The sequence below is a fragment of the Rhineura floridana genome, chromosome 5, assembly GCF_030035675.1.
Source record: "Rhineura floridana isolate rRhiFlo1 chromosome 5, rRhiFlo1.hap2, whole genome shotgun sequence".
Lineage (NCBI taxonomy): Eukaryota > Metazoa > Chordata > Lepidosauria > Squamata > Rhineuridae > Rhineura > Rhineura floridana.
The window spans coordinates 160,562,434-160,581,092 of record NC_084484.1 but is presented as its reverse complement, the minus strand read 5'-3'; the positions used below and the strand labels follow the sequence as shown (position 1 = coordinate 160,581,092).

The 18,659-nt window shown below is 43.4% G+C and overlaps 1 protein-coding gene across 3 annotated transcripts in view; it reads right to left on the bottom strand.

The window, feature by feature from the left end:
- The window catches only part of SLC35F2 (solute carrier family 35 member F2), a 39,998-nt gene extending 22,631 nt beyond the window's left edge, over positions 1–17,367 (bottom strand). Inside the window, exons 1-4 of one of the 3 annotated variants that reach the window (XM_061629593.1) lie at positions 17,095–17,177; positions 8,371–8,483; positions 4,710–4,885; positions 1,366–1,493 (exon numbers count right to left, since the gene is read on the bottom strand). In XM_061629593.1, coding sequence (XP_061485577.1) covers positions 1,366–1,493; positions 4,710–4,885; positions 8,371–8,381 — 315 coding nt within the window. In that variant the 5' untranslated portion in view covers positions 8,382–8,483; positions 17,095–17,177. Of the gene's footprint in view, positions 1–1,365; positions 1,494–4,709; positions 4,886–5,086; positions 5,149–8,370; positions 8,484–17,094 lie in introns of those variants that run through there. The other 2 variants (XM_061629592.1, XM_061629594.1) reach the window with 2 other exon arrangements.
- Positions 17,368–18,659: the final 1,292 nt, after the last annotated feature.

The following is an 18,659-nucleotide window of genomic DNA, read 5'->3' as shown; positions in this document are numbered from 1 at the left end:
CGACAGCAGGATGTGAGAGCAGCAGTACTTGCGATTCCCAGCAATTTGCATTCAGAGGCATACCGCCTCCAACAGCAGAGGCAGAACATAGCGAGTCAGCCTGTTGATCTGCCCAGCCCAGTTCGGTCAATTCTGCCACACCCCTTCACACCCTCCTTCAGTGGTTTTGCATGTGACCTTGAACTCTGTTCATGGCTCTTGTTTGTCTGGATGGAGGATAGAGAGGGATGTATGAACATGTGTAGAAAGTAGTTTACTGTGCAAAGGAAAAAGCTGCATTCATTGCTTTGCTGACTTTTGCTTCTGGTCCTGCCCACCACTGGCATGTGGCCCCTGGAAGGTTGCCCAGAAGTGGAGGAGGCCCTTAGGTTGAAAAATATTCCCCACCCCTCGTCTACATAGAAAGCTTGTGGTCTACTACTGAGTAAGATGGCCCTATTTTACCTTCATGGGTGGAGAATCTTTATCCACCGTGAAATTCACAAATCCAAACCAGAGGCCGGAGAAGACAGAGCAGGCACACCCCACCCCAGAGCAGTTTCACAGAGTTTAGAGAGAGAGAGACAGTTTTGAAAGCAACAAACAGAACTTCACCCAAGCATGCTCTGGATCCCTATAAGTACAGTAGCTTCTGCAAAGGATGTCCCTCTGAGCATTCTATCCTCAAATCTCTATAAAAAACTTTATTTTTTAAAAATCAGCAAATCAGGAAAAGGAATTTACTCTTTGCTTCACCTTTTACTTTCCTTATGTATTTTATTTTCTACTTTTGTAATTAAACAAACATTTTATTTAATAAATATTGAAAATACTTTATATTGATATAATATTACTATTAAAAATAAATGTTATTTAATGAATATAGATATTACAGATGTCATATAAATGATAATACAAATATTGGCAACACATCCTATTGAATAGACCTTTCAATATGCCTATGATACATTAATACAACACCTTTAATATCACAGTTATATTTCATCACATCATTAAAAATATATGCATGTTAAATATCAATCTATTTTTCTTAAATAAATACATGAATACTCTTATGTTTTCCTTATGTTCATTCATTTTTTGAAATGCTTCACGCATCCCATTCATTTCAAACCTTTCCTTCAAAGAGCTTCTCCCCACTATAATTTTATATTCACAACAACCCTATGAGGTAGGATAGGTTGAGAGAGAATGACTGGCCCAAGGCCACCCAGTGAGCTTCATGGCCCAGTGAGGATTTTAGACTTAGGTCTCTCTAGTCCTAGAGTCCATCACTTTAACCAGTACATCACACTGACTGACCAGTAGCTCTTCCCCTCACCCACCAATGTTGATTTTTAAGGTGTCACAAGACTCTTTTTTTACCTGGACACTTGTTAGGGTGGTATATTGGTAGGCTTTTACAATGGAGTAATTAGCTTCAACGTCAACTAATCCAAGCAAAATGTACTTCCACCATTTCCTTTTCAGGATCTGCAAGAGGTTGTCATTATCTGCAGAAAAAGTAAACAAATATACGATCATATACATAGACACCTACTCACTGATTAAGCATTTCTTCAGAGGCTCTTTTTGTGTCCCCACCAATACCTGAGTTGCTTTTCTTTTTTTGTTTGTTTTATTATTACATTTATATCCTAAGTTTACCTCAAGGAGCTCAAGGTGATAGTTCTCCCCCTCTTCATCTTATCTTCACAACCAGCCTGTGAGGTAGTTTAGGCTGAGAGTTGATAACTGGCCCAACGTCAGCCACTGAGCTTCATGGTCAGCTGGGGAACTGAACCCTGGTCTGCCAGGTGCTAGTCTGACACTCTAACCGCTATACCACACATGTCCCTTTTGACTGGGACATGGATGAAAGCCTTCTGTAGGGCTATAACTATGCTCTGGAAGTTCCAATTTTCTGATGGACTTCCATCACTGTAGGAAGACTACTTTTGCAACAAGCAAATGACCTAACAAGTTTTGATATATTATTTTAAATTATTTTATAAACTATTACTTGTCTCTTTTATTTGATAGCATTCATTTTCTTTTACTGTAATTTAATTGTCTGGTTATACTGTAAGCTGCCTGTTTACAATGGAAAGGTGGAGTAAAATTATTTTTTTACCAAAATAAAATAAAATAATAACTTAATAAATTTCATACTAGTTTATTGTTTATCTGTTACATTTATTCCCCACCTCTCCATAAACAATCCCAGTAGTAAAATCCATAATATAACTAATCCAAAATAATATTTTTAAAAAATCATTTTTTAAAAACTGATTTTATCTATATTTATGTCTACTTGTTTTATAAAGTCTGTTGATTTTACCACTATTTTGTTATGAATAATTTATACTATTTTATGTAAACCACTTGAAGTTTTTTTTTTAAATTAAGTACCACATAAATCATGAGAGCCAGTGTGGTGTAGTGGTTAAGGCAGCCTTTCCCAACCAGTGTGCCTCCAGATGTTGTTGGACCACAATTCCTATCTTTCCTGACCATTGGCAATGCTTGCTGAGGCTGATGGGAGTTGTGGTCCAACAACATCTGGAGGCACACTGGTTGGGAAAGGCTGGGTTAAGGTGTTGGACTACGACCTGGGTGACCAGGGTTCGAATCTCCACACAGCCATGAAGCTCACTGGGTGACCTTGGACCAGTCACTGCCTCTCAGCCTCGTGAAAACCCTAAGTCACCATAAGTCAGAATTGACTTGAAGGCAGTACATTTACATTTACCACATAAATCCTTAAATATATTAAAAATAAAATGCCATCTAAAAATCAGATAGGAGCAGATTTTTTAAAAAATGACAGCCAATTTTAAAAAATGATTGAATTAAAAATACAGAGTAAATCAGAGAGCAGCAGAGAAACGAAAGGAAAGTGGGGGGGGGGAAATCAGTGCAATTTCACACCTATTTTTTAAAAAAAGGTTTTTGCCAGCCCACAGAAGAACTACATCAAAGTGAACAGTGGGAGCTGATCTGAGCACAGCTCCTGAAATGGCTTTTTCTCAATTTTATGGCAAACACACGTCTGATGTTGGTGGCACAGAGAGAAGAGCCTTGCCGGAAGATCTCAACATTTGGGCAGGCTCGTGCAGAAGAAAGCAGTTCTTCCGATAACTTGATCCCAAGCAAAGTTAGCCCTCCTGACAGTGGAAACAAACCCATACTCCAATTGCATGTATCAGTGATTTTCAAACATCCCTCACACTTTCCACTTCTGCCATGGAACCTCTGCCCATTGTGGAAGATGTCTGCTGCACATAGCCAGGTGATGCAGGATACTTGGCCAGGCCTGTTGAGTCTCACTGTCACTCCACATGAAGTGGGCATGTGCCTAAGAACACACCTGGCCCTTCCCTGGAGATGGGAATGTAGCAATGGAGGGCAAACTTGACTGACATCTTAACTGCCATTGTTATCTACTCAACTGTGGTTTACACCAGGGATAGGATCCATTGGATGGTGCCAATTCAAAAGCATTCCATCAACCTAGCAGGCCGGCATCAATTCACATTCATTCTTTGTCCACTAGCTGCTGCTTTTACCAATCTTTTTTTCCCTTTAAGAAAACCCCAATATTAATATCAATATTTTGAAAGAAAATATCAATAAAATTATCATTTTAATATTGATATTTTAGAGGCAGATTTTTTAAAAAATCTATTCTTGAAAATAGCCACAGAAAATCACTACATAAAAATCTAATCCACAACAACAGACAATAAGCAAGTTAATGGAAAATTTGATTCCAAATCCAAACTGGGCAGAATTCTAGCCCATCTCTAATCTACACATGCAGCATCCTTAGTTAGCAGAGTGGACGGTACCAGTGCAGAATGCAGGTGGGGAATGGCATTTTTGAATGCTTCCCATTGTAAAAAATAAAATAAAATCCTCCAGGTTGAAAACCAGCACATCTGAAAAGAAAGAACTTCTATCCAAGTGCACTTTTTGATACGTTAGTTTTCTGATCACAGGGAATTTATTTATGTAGAGCAAGGATGTGGAACCTGTGGCCCTCCAAATGTTGCTGGACTACTACTCCCATCATTGCTGTCTGTTGGCTATCCCAGCTAGGACTGATGGGAGTTGAAGTCCAATAACATCTGGAAGGCTACTGGTGCCCCATCCATGATAAAGGGGAATATTCAGAAGTGTGATTCTCCCCATGCAGTGTGAAATGGTATAGCCCATTCTATCACCTCAGAAGTTTAGCACATTCTATTGCATGTCCAGACCAGGTGACAACGAAGACGCCCCCCACCATAAGCTTCCAAAGCACCTCAAGGTTCTGTGAAGAACAATTTGAAAACTATTGCCTTAATCTAAAACTACTCAAGCAAAATACCAGATTATGTTTTCCTTCACAGTCTTATCATTTCCTGTTTCCAAAGTTTAGAGGTAAACAAAGATTCTGACGTAGCCAAAACAGCACCATCCATGCACAAGGTTTGCTGAAGAAGAAAAAAATGGACGGGGGGGGGGGAGAAATACCTAATGTGGGATACCTTCCAAAAACATCCCTATGAGGACTAAGTATGATCAGTGGGCACAGAATTCTGACTGGTGGAGGGGAGTGGGGACAGAAAACCAGGGGGGAAGGGGAAACTGAATGGAGTATCCTAGAGGAGGGTGTGGCTCAGTGATTAGTACCCTGAACAGGAGTACTCCACACTGCAACACTTTGTTCCCCATCCCACTTGTACCTTTCTTGAAGGCCAGAGTCATCGTGTATACAAGAAAAAGCAAGCAATAGTTGATGAAGCTCTGCAGCATCGGAGTATTCACATGGTACTTCTCAGCTAAGTACTGGCTTGTAACTGCAGTCCCACATATAAACAGGGAAAGTATCTGACCCAGGAATAGCGTTTTCACAATTTGCCTATGAATGCAAAATGAGAGAAGTTTAGAGGACAAAAAAAAAATCATTCATTTTAAAGAGCAGGGCTCGTCACACCACATGTCAATGAGGAAATCAGGAACTGCTCCTGGTACCTCATTTCAACAGTAAGGAGAATCTATCCAGAAAAATAGGACAAGTATTTAAACCTATTTTGTCAATTTTGAAATTTATTTTCCTCACTTGTTTCACAACTTTCTTCCTTTTCACACAAATTTGGACTTCAGAGGCCCAGTTATTCGGTGCATTTCACCAGAAGGATGATGGACAACACAGGAAACCTAGCAGTAAATATCAGCACTACTGATTTGAGAATAACAGCAGGGGTGATGACAACACCTAGCATTTGTACGTATTGCCAGTTCCTGTTCTGGGGGTCCTTCTTTTCTTTTCCTGGCAGAGCACTCCAATCACTATCAGATGCTGGATCTAGCCCACCCTTTCATTTTCATACAATGCCCCTTCCCGGCGCTGCTCTGGGGCATTGCAGGAAATTTGGTGGCTAGATCCAGCTGCCCAGCATACAAGAGTGCTACCGTTGCAGGCAGTTAAGACTACTATGACCCACCAGAGCCAGGTAAGAGGAGGCACCCACCAGAGGACATTTTGTAACAAGGTGTCCTCAAAACTGAGACCAGCACCAGTTATCAGCATTTGTTTATGCTTCATCACAATTGGCTTTAGGATGAATTTGAATATGAAGGAGGAGATTATTTTCTCAAGGTGAAGTAGCTTTACTAGTAACTAGTGTGTGAACAGGTGTAACATCCTCATGACAGGTTTTTTTTATCCCTGGCATAAGTCTGTCTTGATAACCTGCCTTACACACATACACATGTGTAAGTGGAATGCTGGATTAGCGCTCTTGCCCTCTCATGCTTCAGGTGAGCCATCTACTTAAAGAAAAACCTATACATACATACATCACACAAACATACACTTATTCTCCACATTACACACAAAATATTCATGAATATTTTACAAAACAGTTGCACAACTATTCCAAGAATTGGAGTATGTTGGTGATGGCACATGAAGTTGCCAATGGATATGCACCATGGCAAGCTTTTCCTTTGTGCATACTGGAAACTGACAGAACCATACTCCTCCCCCCAGATCTTGCTTCTGAATGGAAAAGTGTATTGTAAAGGCACACCCGTTGCAGTTAAAGGCACACAGCACTGCTGACTTCAGCAGAATGACCATATTACACGGAATTATAGAAAACTGATTCAAAGGAAATGTAACAATAAAGAATGGGCCCCAAATGGGAATCAGTTCTGGTCTCCTGTTAATACATCACTGTGACTTAAAATACTGGTATTTCTTTAACAGTAAGTAATTTAGGGTTGTGTTCAATTAAGTCCTACTCAAAGCAGCCCAAATAAAATTAATGAACCTAAGTTAGTCTGTTCCAAGTAGGATTAGCATCTATAAACACCCAATGTTCCTGAATTTCTGGAGTACACTGTTGCAATGTTTTGGATACTCTGATATAGTGGTGTGCAGTCATGTAGGTTTCCTGAAAAAACTGAATTGTAAAATTTTCCAATGCAAATTAGGCTAACTTGCACAATGTAATTTGCATCAGAAATTTTTCTGATGTTCTAGAGCAGGCATGGGGAACTTGTTGTCCTCCAGATGTTATTAGACTCCAGCTCCCATCATTTCTGACCACTGTTCTAGCTGGCTGGGGCTGATGGGAGATAGAGTCCATCGTTGAGGATCCAGATTTGCACATATTACTAAGCTATTGTTAATGTTAATTGTTTAATATGTTTTTAATAATGTTTTTAACCCTTTTTTAAGGTTGTTTTTTTAAATGTTTTTAATGCTGTTTTGTTTTAATGTATTTTAAGATCTGTTTTTATGATGTTTTAAAGTGTTTTAGTGCTTTGTTTGCCGCCCTGGGCTCCTGCTGGGAGAAAGGGTGGGATACAAATTAAATAAATAATAAATAAATAATGTTAACTAAGGTTTATGAACAAACTTCAAACCAGAGCTTGGAAAAGTTACTTTTTTGAACTACAACTCCCAATCCAGTGGCCATGCTGGCTGGGGCTGATGGGAGTTGTAGTTAAAAAAAGTAACTTTTCCAAGGTCTGCTTCAAACCTTGGTTAATGAGTGATCTTTAACCATAGTTAATAAACTGTAGTTGAGCTGCTGGGCTGGGTATGCACATAACACTAAGCCATAATTTAGTAGTAGTAGCAGTAATAGTAGTAGTATTTAGTTAGTTTGTATATTGCTTCATACTTCAAAAGAAGCTGCTAAGCTGTTTACAGTGTTAGCAAAATCACAAATACAGTGAAAACAAAATTGTACATTTAAAACAATACAAAACACTTTAAAAGATCTTAAGCTTTAATATAAACTAAAACTAACACAGTTTAATGTGTGAACCAGGTCAAAAAACATTTTTGAAGCATTAACATGTCATTGCCTGCAGAAAACAATATTGAGATTAATAGATTATTGAAATGATGTGCCTATCTGAGGTGCTAGATAAATAATTAATAGTAACGAGATTGCATGTTCTTAGAGACAAGTGTGTGGCATTGAGGGCGGCGTAAAAACTGGGGGGGGGACTGGAATTATAACATTTTACAGGGTTTTAGAATAATAGTATAGACTACTTCTAGTATTGATGGTGACAACTTGTATTATTATTATTATTAGAATTTTTTACCCGCCCTTCACCCAGAGATCCCAAGGTGGGTTACAACGATTTAAAAACACATATGTAAAACAGTTAGAAACAACCTAAACATCACAGAAAATAGGGTGGGTCTTAAAAATATACATCTCAGGTGTTGAAGGCCAGGGTAGAAGAGGTGCATCTTCAGTATTCGCCGAAAAGTTGTACATGAAGTTGCCAGACACACCTCGGTTGAGGGGCTGCCACAGAGAATGCCCTCTCCCAGGCCGCCACCCCTCGAGCTCCTGAGGGTGGCGGAACTACCAAAAGGGCCTCCTCTGCTGATTGCAACAGCCGAAAGGGTCTGTAGGGAAGGAGGCGGTCTGTCAGATATTTGGGACCTAAGTTGTTTAGGGGTTTAAATGCTAACATGAACACCTTGAACTAGGCCCAGAAATGAACTGGCAACCAATGCAGCTGTTTTAAAACAGGGGTTATATGAATTCTAAAAGGAACCCCCAACAGTAATATGGCTGCTAAATTTTGAACCAATTGAAGTTTCGAGTCGTCTTCAAGAGTAGCCCCACGTACAGTACATTGCAGTAATCCAGTCTGGAAGTTACCAGAGCATGGAGCACTATGGCCAAGTCTTCTCTCTCCAAAACAGGCCAAAGCTGGCAAACCAGCCAGAGTTGGAAAAAGGCACTCCTAGCCACTGAGGCCACCTGAACCTCCAGTGACAGTGTTGGATCAAGGAGTACACCCAGGGCTGTGGACCTGCTCCTTCAAGGAAAGAAGAACCCCATCCAGAACAGGCCGTCTTCCCACCTCTTGGACATGAAAACTCTCCTCTGTCTTTTCAGGATTCATCCTCAGTTTATTGGCCCATATCCAGTCCATTGCTGCCTCCAAGCACGGGTTCAACACCACAACTGCCTCTCCTGATTCAGATGGAATAGAAAGGTAGATCTGGATGAAGGATTGGTAAACATGTGTGCATAACAAGCAACTCCCTCTCCACTAATTCTCCTAACTGTGCTACTGGGACACATATTGATTACTACTCTTCTGATCAATTATTTATCAGCCCATAAATAAAAGAACAAAAACCTTCCCCTCCCAGCACTTGGATGCATCTTTCTGACCTACTTTGCGAAGACAATAAAGATTAATTGTTTTGCCCCTTTCTTCGATGAGGTAATGGCAATGATCTCCGACAGACTCTTAGTTATAAATGCATCATTTTTATTTTTTCACTCTCCATAAACTACAATAGGCTGTTCGCCCATTTGCCATCTAGGTATACCCTTCCCCAGCTGCTTCCATCCTTGGGAGAGACACTCTTAGTAGTGCCATATGCCCGAGAGGTTCATCTTATGTCCACTAAGACTTTTAGCATGGCGGCATCTGCCCTTTGGAATGCACTCCCAGTGAACATCAGGCAGGCACCTACAGGGTTGGCATTGGTGGGGAGGGACCATAGCTGAGTGATAGAGCACGTACTTTGCATCCAGAAGGCCCAGGTTCAATCCCTGGCATTTCCAAGTAGGGCTGGGAGTGTCACCTGTCTGAAAATCTGGAGATTTTCTTTCTTGCTTCAGATTGACGCTGCTATGTCAGTTTAAACAATACTGAGCTAGACAGACTTGTGGTCTGACTCAGTACAAGACCTCCTGTGTTCTTTACTCAACTGTTCACACACGCTTTCCCTGAGGGCTGATCCAGCTTTGTTGAGGTATTATGCTGATCTACTTGTTTGTGATTTTGTTCTTGTTTTATGAGTGTAACTTTATTGATGATTTTATGCCGTTCACTGCTATATAATTTTCTTAATTTTGGTGGTATAGGCATTTTGCAAATAAATGCTGAATAAATACATAAGGGTTTTATGAATAATGAAGCTGCCACCAGCATCCATATTCAAAGCCCTACTCACACTCCAGTGCTGCAGGCGCCATTTTCCCATGGTGTTATCTCACACTGTTGCAAGTATGTATATGAATATCAGCCAGGCCAATCATGTGGGTCTTCCCTCTACCTCCCTCCCAATTGCTGGCCAGACAATGAGCAGATGGGAAAGTCCCATAGAGCATGACCTACCTGCATTGGTCAGATATTCACTCATATACTGCTCATTTTAGGATTATATTAGGTAAAGCTTCTCCTGTGTGACTAGAGGCATCCTTCATTTTCCACTAATTTGCCTGCTAATACTCCACTGTTACTCTGGGGAGAGAATTACAAAGCAATCCCAGCCGGGCTTCAACTCTACAATATACAAGATTTCAGGCTTTTGTTTAAAGAGCTTTACTCTGCTTGAGTTTAAGAGAAATTAATGAGTAAGCCTCAATCATGTTTAAAAAACATCCCAAAAAATGCAGGCAGTTCCCACGTCTAGTGCACAAAGCATATAAATGAGTTTCTTAACTCGCAAAGTGAGACATGAAAGTGTAATTACCGGTAAATGTTTTAACAGTCAAGTTACTGGCAATCCAGACAGTTTATTTATAAATTAACAGGGTGCTCAGCTCTTGCGCCATCAGATTAAATTAACTCGAAATTGATTTTACTGCAAAGTGCACTGTGCTGAAACTACATTTTCAAATCAAAGAGATCTTCTGGAGTTGCAAGAAGCTCAAAACATTTTGGATGGAGATTAAAGACAGGTGATCTTCCATTGAATCTGCTAATATTTACATTGGGTTATGTTAAAGAGATTGTACACAATCAAAGTTACAGAGAACAGATAACTAATATGTTTGTCATGACCAGGAATGGAATAGCTGATAAATGGAAATCCAAGTGTTGCTGTACTTTCAGTAGTGACATGTGTGCCACCTGTGGCGTCCCTGTTCTCTTTAAAGTGCAATCCTCTTCCCCCTCCCTCCCAGACAACAGGCTATGCTTACTAACCTCCACCAGTTTTGCTGCCATCAGGACTTTTATCTTAAGCCCAAATACAGATATGTGAGGATGTACAGTATGTGTACACTGTTATATGACTTTATACTCCCTTGGAAAAGTAATCAAGTCTCAGGCATGGGATGAAGAGAAGCAAATAAGTAAATAATATTATAGAAGCTATTGATCCTACACTACACTCTCTAACTAAAATACCCAGTCTCCCACTGTCACTAACAATAAGCCCTATCCTCTAAATCCCCATCAAATCCCAGCACTCATAAACAAACCCTAACACTTCCAAAACAAATCCCTATTTTACTGACAAACTGCCAAACACTCAAATATGAACAGCCATCAGCAGGACGGCAGATGAGGGAGTGAGGGAAGCAAAGCTGGCGGGCGGGTGAGTGAATGAACAAGTGAGCGAGGGTCGAGCAAGTGAGCAAGCAGATGGGCCAGCATCAGGGGCAGGTGATAGGCAGGTAAGTAGGAAGCAGCGACAATAATACAGGAGGGAGAGAGGCAACCCGACCAGGCGGGAGGCTGGTAAGCAGCCTAAATGGGGAGGGAAGTGCCTGAGGGTGGGTGAGAACATGCTTTAGGAGTTGCCTGAGGGTGGGGGGGACACTTTGGGAGTTGCCTCTGTGTGTGTGTGTGTGTGTGTGTTTTGGAGTCCTGGGAGGAGTTGGGAATCCCTCTGTTTGTGTGAGAGAGAAAGAGAGAGTCCATGGGGGGGGGGTTGGTGCATGAAATCCGTGGGGGTGAAGCCCATAGTACATATAATGTTTTTGTAAGCCATTAATGCCATGGGGAAAGAGGTGCAGCAGATCTGAGGCAAGTGAGGATGGCAGATAGGCGAGGGAGGGAGGCAGGCATCAAGGAGCAAGGAAGCAAGGTGGGAGTGTGAGGTGGCCCAGGCAAGCCGTGGAGGAACAGTCAGGACAACCCAGGGTAGCTCCTCATCAGTCGTTCTGCTCTGCTGTTGCTGCCCCTCTCCCCCGCCCCAGCCTCAGCGATGGAAGGCGAGGAGGGAAGCAGCAGAAGAGCAGGACAGTTGCTAAGGTGCTGCCCCAGCCAGTCCCCACTGTTCCTGGATGACTCACCTCGGCCGGCCACCTCCTTTCTCCTCATAGGAGAGGGTCTAAAGCGGAGGAGGAAGCTGGGAGTCCTGTTTGGGGCAGGAGGAGAACAGGATGCTTGGCAACCCATTTGGGAGGGGAGGGTGACTGTTTGGGAGTCCCTGGGTGTGGCTGTGTGTTTGGGAATCCCTGGAGGTGTGGGGTGGGGAGTCCCGTGTGTGTGTGTGTGTGTGTGTGTGTGTGTGCGCGCGCGCGCGTGTGTACATGCGTGTGTGTGTGTTTGGGAGTCCTTCTCACCCAAATGGGGAGGGCCAGATCGCTCTTGCCTCAGGTCTCAGCTGATTGTTTTGAAAGGACTTTTAAAATTAGAATGAAGGCCTTGTGTGGCTCACCCTAGTTGCCCGTTCCTATCATAAGAGAATGCTGAAAGAACCTACCCTGTCCTTCACCATGTCCTTATTCACTTTAAGGTCCAATTAACTTTTTTATTTTCTTGGCATGGGAGCTATAAAGATAATGGGCATGAACCAGCCTTAGTTAAGCATTCTGAACTACCACTGATATAAACAGTTCAACTATCCCAGTGAAATCAGCTAAGGTTAATTGAAAGTACTTCACTTTGGCCAAGAGGATTCAGAACCTCAGTAATTTGGAATCTGCAGAGTAAAGAACAGAATCCAAATGACAGCCACTCTGTTGCGATTAACTATTCCACCATCTGCAAGTACTACTTCAGCCGTATTCACAGGCCCCAGTGTTCAAAAACAACAGCAATGATGTATTACAACATGATGGTCATGTGATGCAAGGAGCTGACACTCTGCCAAAAAAATCCAACCTGTCTTTCAAGTAACAATGCAAGATTCTTCAAGCAGAATAATAGTAGAAAGAGCTTGGTTGCCAGCTTAGAGGGAGAAATTCCTTCGCAATCAGTTTTGCAACCCGGACCTTAAACCTTACAGAGCAATAATTCCCACTAATAATTTCCATCCAAAGATCTCAGTAAGCAGTTTCACAGATCTCCTATATCGTTTGACTCTGAAGGGAAGGGATACATTTGCTACTCCCTCCTCCTCTTAAAATCCATTCACTTGTTTAATCAGTTGGAATTCTATGGAAAATACGACTTTAGACTCATCCAAATCTTGCATGAGACATAAGGGGGCGGGTAGCTTAAAAGCCAATCTGGTCAGGTCCCAGAAGAGGGCCCTGTCTTCACTAAACATTTAAAGTAGCATCATACCACAAACTAATTTGTTAAGGGTGCTGAAAGGAGACTCCATTCCCCTCACAGAGTTCCTTGGGAAGTGACTGACTGTTAAACCACTCTGAGAACTGTAGCTCTGTGAGGGGAATAGAACTTGAAGTCTCCCAACTAGTTATCTAGCCTACTGTGAGGAACATGGGAAGCTGCATTATAGTCATGAGCCCTACAGAACAGGCGTGGAGGAAGTGTCCAACTTAGATAATTACATGTCTTCAGGCATGCAGGAGTCTGCAAGCTCCTGCGCTGTAACCAGTGACAGTTCTGCCCCTTTAGATCCAATTACCAGCAACGATGCCCATCCCAGTCATGAAGATGATTCCGCACCTACCTTTCCCCCTTTCCTTTGCCCACTCTGCTGTTGCCACCACACAGCCCCCCTCCTCCTGTTGGGGAGGACCTCACTGAGGTGGTTCATCCGCCCTCTCCCCAGACTTGTAGGAGGTGGTACCAGTAATCTCAACAGGCTCTCACTCTGAGAAGGAGTGCTTGTCTGCGTGTGCGCTCTCCACACTGACACGCAGTCCATGCATGTAGGGTGCCCACCCATCCATACTTAAGTTTGGTGAGGGGGCGTGTCTAGTTGCTGCAACAACATCTTAGTGCAGTGTAGTCATGCTTAGTTATTCCTAGTAGTGAAGCTGAATCTTGTGTAATCTGTAAGCTGCTTCATGAAGCGCTTCGCCAGAGTATCAGGCAGGAGTCTCTCTCACACCTACCTGAAGATATCAGAAACTGAACCTGGTACCTTTTGCATGCAAGTAGAGGAAAAAGAGGGTTTTGCTGTAAAACCATAAATATCATGCACCAAAAATAATGAACGTTGTTGTTTTTAAGGGCAGTTTTATGAAGAAAAAGTTTTTTTATGAAGAAAGAAATAAAAGAAAATACAACAACATTCATTATTTTTGGTGCATGATATTTATGGTTTTACAGCAAAACCCTCTTTTTCCTCTACTACCATTTGTTCTTTGACCACCATCTGCACTTTTTCATCACCTTTTGCATACAAACCATGTGTTCTACCACCAAGTTAGGCTCTTTCCAACTTTCTTCTGACATGCACTTGTTCTTCCTGTCAGTTGTGACAACTTTCATCCAATTGCTATGTTATACCTTGCATTGCAAAATTTGCTGCAGCTGAAATCTGTGAGTTCTTGGATCGTACACAGCAACAACTTCCAGAGGAGTAGGCGTATTAGTACGTTGCAGCAAAAACAATAAGTCTCGTGGCACCTTAAAGACTAATTTATTATGGTATAAGTTTTTGTGGTCTACAGATATATGACGTTTTATCTTCAGTGAGCTGGATGGAGGGAAAAGTGCCTGAGGCAAAGGACCTTGAGGAGATAAAGTGGGAGAGGGTTCAGCTCACTCTCCTCACTTGCCTCTCTTCTCGATGTAAAAAAAAAAATCAGGCCCCCAACCCACATGTTTCCATGTGAATGGGGCAGAAGAATGAACAACCAATATGGGTACCCCTTTCATGTCTAGAACTAGTTTGGTCCTCTGTCAAATCCTGGAGAGAGCAGACTTTTTTACTTTTTAAATCAGGGATGGAGAACCTGTAATACGGCAATACCTGCAGCACCACAACTCACATCATCCTTGACAATTGGCCATGCTGGTTGGGGCTGATGCAAGTTGGAGGCTAATAACATCTGTAGGGTCCCCACCCCCAGCTTAAATGTTGAACAAAGCCAACATTCTTGTGGCACCTTAAACATGTATTATGGCACAAAGTTTCATGGGCCACACTCCATCAAATGCATTCCGATGAAGGTGAATGTGATCCAAAGATGCTAAGTCCTAATAAACATGTTAGGCTTTACGGTGCCACAAGACTCTTTAATGTTGAACGTGTTAATGGCTTTGCTAGAGACTGAATTATTCTGGAGCAACATCTTCAGTTGTTCTATTGCTCTTTAGATGTTCAGAGGTTTCTCATAGGAAAGACACCTGGTGTTCATTACACCTTGGGTACATTGTTGTTAAATGTTTTTGTACCCACTGGCTTCACTTCTCCTCATTTCCATTCCCAGCAACACAGCACAAGTGGCTAAAACATAATACTAGATTAGGTGGTGACAAGTGAATTGTCCAAGACCATGATCTAAGAGTACAAGGCAGACATAGGGTCTGAACCCACATTTCCTGCTGCAACACCCATTTTGGAGATGGCATTCAAGTAAGACTAAGAGACAAGCAACTTGCCCATGACCACAAAATGAGCACAAGGCAGAGGCGGGATGAGGAGTTGAGCCCCAAACCTAAGCCCGCATTTTCCCTTCAATTAATATCCCAACTAGATGCCTCTAAATCAATCTCTCAGTTTAAAATATATTATCATCATCAACAACAACAACAACATTCACTATCTGTCCTTCACCCAAAGCACGGGTTACAACAATTTTAAAATACAGCATTAAAAATAATTTCAAAAAACTTAAACTCACAAAATAGGGTGGGTCCCAAAAAAATACTTCTCAGGTATCAAAGGCCTGGGTAAAGAGGTATGCACAGATTCCTCTAATCCCCCAAATGCAAATTCTAATTCATCCCCCCAAAATTAATTTTCCCCAGATCCCCCCCATCAATTTAACTTCAACTAGTTGCTCCCTCAGATGAATTTCCCACCCAGATGCCCCCTCCCAAATAAATTCCCATGAAATGAATTTATCCCCCAAATTTTAATTTTCCCCATTTCTTCCAAAAGCAAGAAAATGCCCAGTTTTATGTCCTGCTCTGCTTTCATATAATACCTTCTGGTCCAATAAGCCTCATCCTCTATTCCTCTGCCTCCAACTTAAAGGGGCAAAGCTCCTAGAATAAAGAACACCAGGGAATTCAGAACAGCCAGTAGAGGTTAAGGTGTAGGACTACAACCTGGGAGACCAGGGTTCAAATCCCCACACAGCCATGAAGCACACTGGGTGACCTTGGGCCAGTCACTGCCTCTCAGCCTCATGAAAACCCTATTCATAGGGTCGCCATAAGTCGGAATCAACTTGAAGACAGTACATTTACGTTTTTAGCTGATATCCATTCAACAGCCACGGACTGCACTCGCCAAATCAGCCTGCCAGTGCTTCTGTTGCATTACCTTTCTGGCTACTCCACCCAACAGCTACTCAGGTGTTACGGGGCAGCCAAGTGTAAATGTTTTGTTTTTCAGTGCTGGCACCCTGGCACCAACATTCCAATCCCCCCACCCCAAATACACTGACCTGCCATCATAAGGGCAATCTGGCAACCTACAGGCTGATCCTTGGTACCTTCATACACTCCTAGGGCATAGGAAGCTGTCGTATACCAGGTCAGACTGACATCTAGCCTACTAGGAACATGGAAAGTTGCCTTATACTGTCACATCATTGGTACATCTGGCTGAGTACCATTGACAGGCAGCAGCTCTCCAGGGTCCCAGGCATGTACCATTCCGACCTCTACCTGGAGATGCCAAGGATTGAACCTGGGACTTTTCTGCAAGGAAATCAGATGCTCTACCACTGAGCTACGGCCCTTCCCTATTTTCTACTCTGAGGGTCAGCAGTTCTCCAGAGTCTCAGACTGCTGCATCACCTGCTACCTAGAGATGCTAAAAAAAAAATCATCCTAGAACGTTCTGCATGCAAAGCATGTACTCCCCAAATAAAAATACTTTAATGTCATTCTTCATTCTGTTTCTCAATGCAAGCATAAACTACCAGGGCTTATTAGACACAGAAAAGCTCGTCTCCCATTGTCAGAAAGCAACGTGACGCTTACGTAATAGCTACAACAAAACAAAGAAAGTATCGAGCATGTGCAGAGTGCTGCCCCCCTCCCGCCGCTGCTTAACCACAACCAGCCCGCTCCACCCTCCTTTCAGAGTACGGGGTTTCAGGTCAGATCGCACAGTCCGATTCCTCGGCCTGCGAGTGAAGCAACTTGCTTCCCATATGAACTCCCCCCCCCTCAACAAAAGCACTCTTAACTACCAGCCCTTTCAGAAAACCACGTGCGCGATGGAAGGCGCTGATCTGAAGCTCTCTCGCCTGCTTCCACCGCCCGTCCGTTTACCCAGCGTAAAAACCGGGGGAGGGGGGTCCGCTTAAAATCGGGTTAAATCCATCGATGCGTTTCGATCGGGTTTTTTTTTTTTTTTTTTTGGTGCGGGAGAGATTTTCTGCCTTCCGTCTACATTTTTCCTCCCCTTTTCTTTCTCCCTCCCACGTGTTACTCAAGGCGGCTACAGCAGTTCCTCGCCAACCAAAGCGCACATCTCCACACCACCTTGCCCCTTCTTTGCCCCATTGTACTCACCAAGTGCAGAGTTTTTCCTTGACACGGGTCAAGAAGCTGGAGTGGCAGGATCGTGAAGAAACTGGTGGTGGTGGTGTTGCTCCTGGCGCGGCGGGGTTTGAATTCTCCAGCTCAGAGGCGGGTTGCCTCTCCATTGCAAGCGATGAGATCAGCCCGGATCCGCTCTTGAGATGAGAAGGCGGCAGAAAACGATCTTGCAAGAGGAAAGGGAAGGGAAAAGAGGCGGAGTCGCCGCTGCTCCCCAGATCTTCTTTGCTTTGCTCTGCCCCTTCTGTGTGATGCTGCTGCTGTGTGCTTGACTGGTTGGCTTACGCTGCAAAGCTTTAGTAGGCACTAGGCAGCACATGACATGCCCAAACACAAGCCCGGCTCAAGGATCTCCTGCGCCTGCTGCCTGGTTGTTTTGGCACCGGTGCCGCAGGAGAGACAAAACAATTTCCTATATCCTCCCGCTGACCTACGAATCAAGGCTTCGTAGCATCTGCTGTTAAGACACAGCGAGGCTGCCGGGCTCCCCCCCTCCCCCAGTAGCAAGATCATACGCCTGTCTAGCCTTTATTGTAAGGTTCTATATGCGTTACTGTATTTTGATACAATTGACCATGGTATCCTTCTGGGCCGACTTGGTGAGATGGGTATCGGAGGCACTGTTTTACGTGGATCCGATCCTATCTCCAAGGTTGCTCTCAGAGAATAGCATTGGGTGACTGTCTTTCGGGCCCCTGGCAGTTGTGCTGTGGGGTGCCACAGGATACCATCTTGTCCCCCATGCTGTTAACATGTATATGAAGCCCTTGGGAGCGGTCATCAGGAGATTTGGGGCGATGTGTCAGCAGTATGCTGAGGATACCCAGCTCTGTTTCTCTGTAACATCTGAACCTGGAGAGGCCATGCAAGCCTTGGACAACTGCCTGGACTTGGTGGTGGGCTGGATGAGGGCCAATAAACTGAGTCCAAATCCTAGCAAGACAGAGGCACTGTGGGTTGGTGGTTCCCAAGTTTGGATAATTGGTCAGTTGCTTGCTTTGGATGGGGTCATACTCCCTCTGAAAGAGCAGGTTCGTAGTCTGGGGGTGCTCCTGGATCCATCTTTGTTGCTAGAGGCCCAGGTGACCTCCGTGGCTAGGAGTGCCTTTTACCAGCTTCGGCTGTTTCTGGACCGGGATAGTCTGACCACTGTTGTCCACGCACTGGTAACCTCCAGGCTGGATTACTGTAATACACTGTATGAGGTTGGTCCAGAAGCTGCAGCTGGTGCAAAATGCGGCAGCGAGATTGCTCACTGGGGCAGGGTATCGCCAACATGTCACCCCGCTGCTGAAAGAACTGCACTAACTGCCCATTTGCTACCGAGACAAGTTCAAGGTTCTAGTTTTGGTGTACAAGGCCCTATACAGCTTGGGACCAGGATACCTGAAAGACCATCTTACCCCTTATAAATCCAGTCGATCACTGCATTCTGGAGGTGAGGGCCTCCTGCAGATACCATCTTATCAGGAAGTCCGTTCGGCACACCATAGGAAACAGACCTTTAGTGTGGCGTGGCACCTACCCTGTGGAATTCC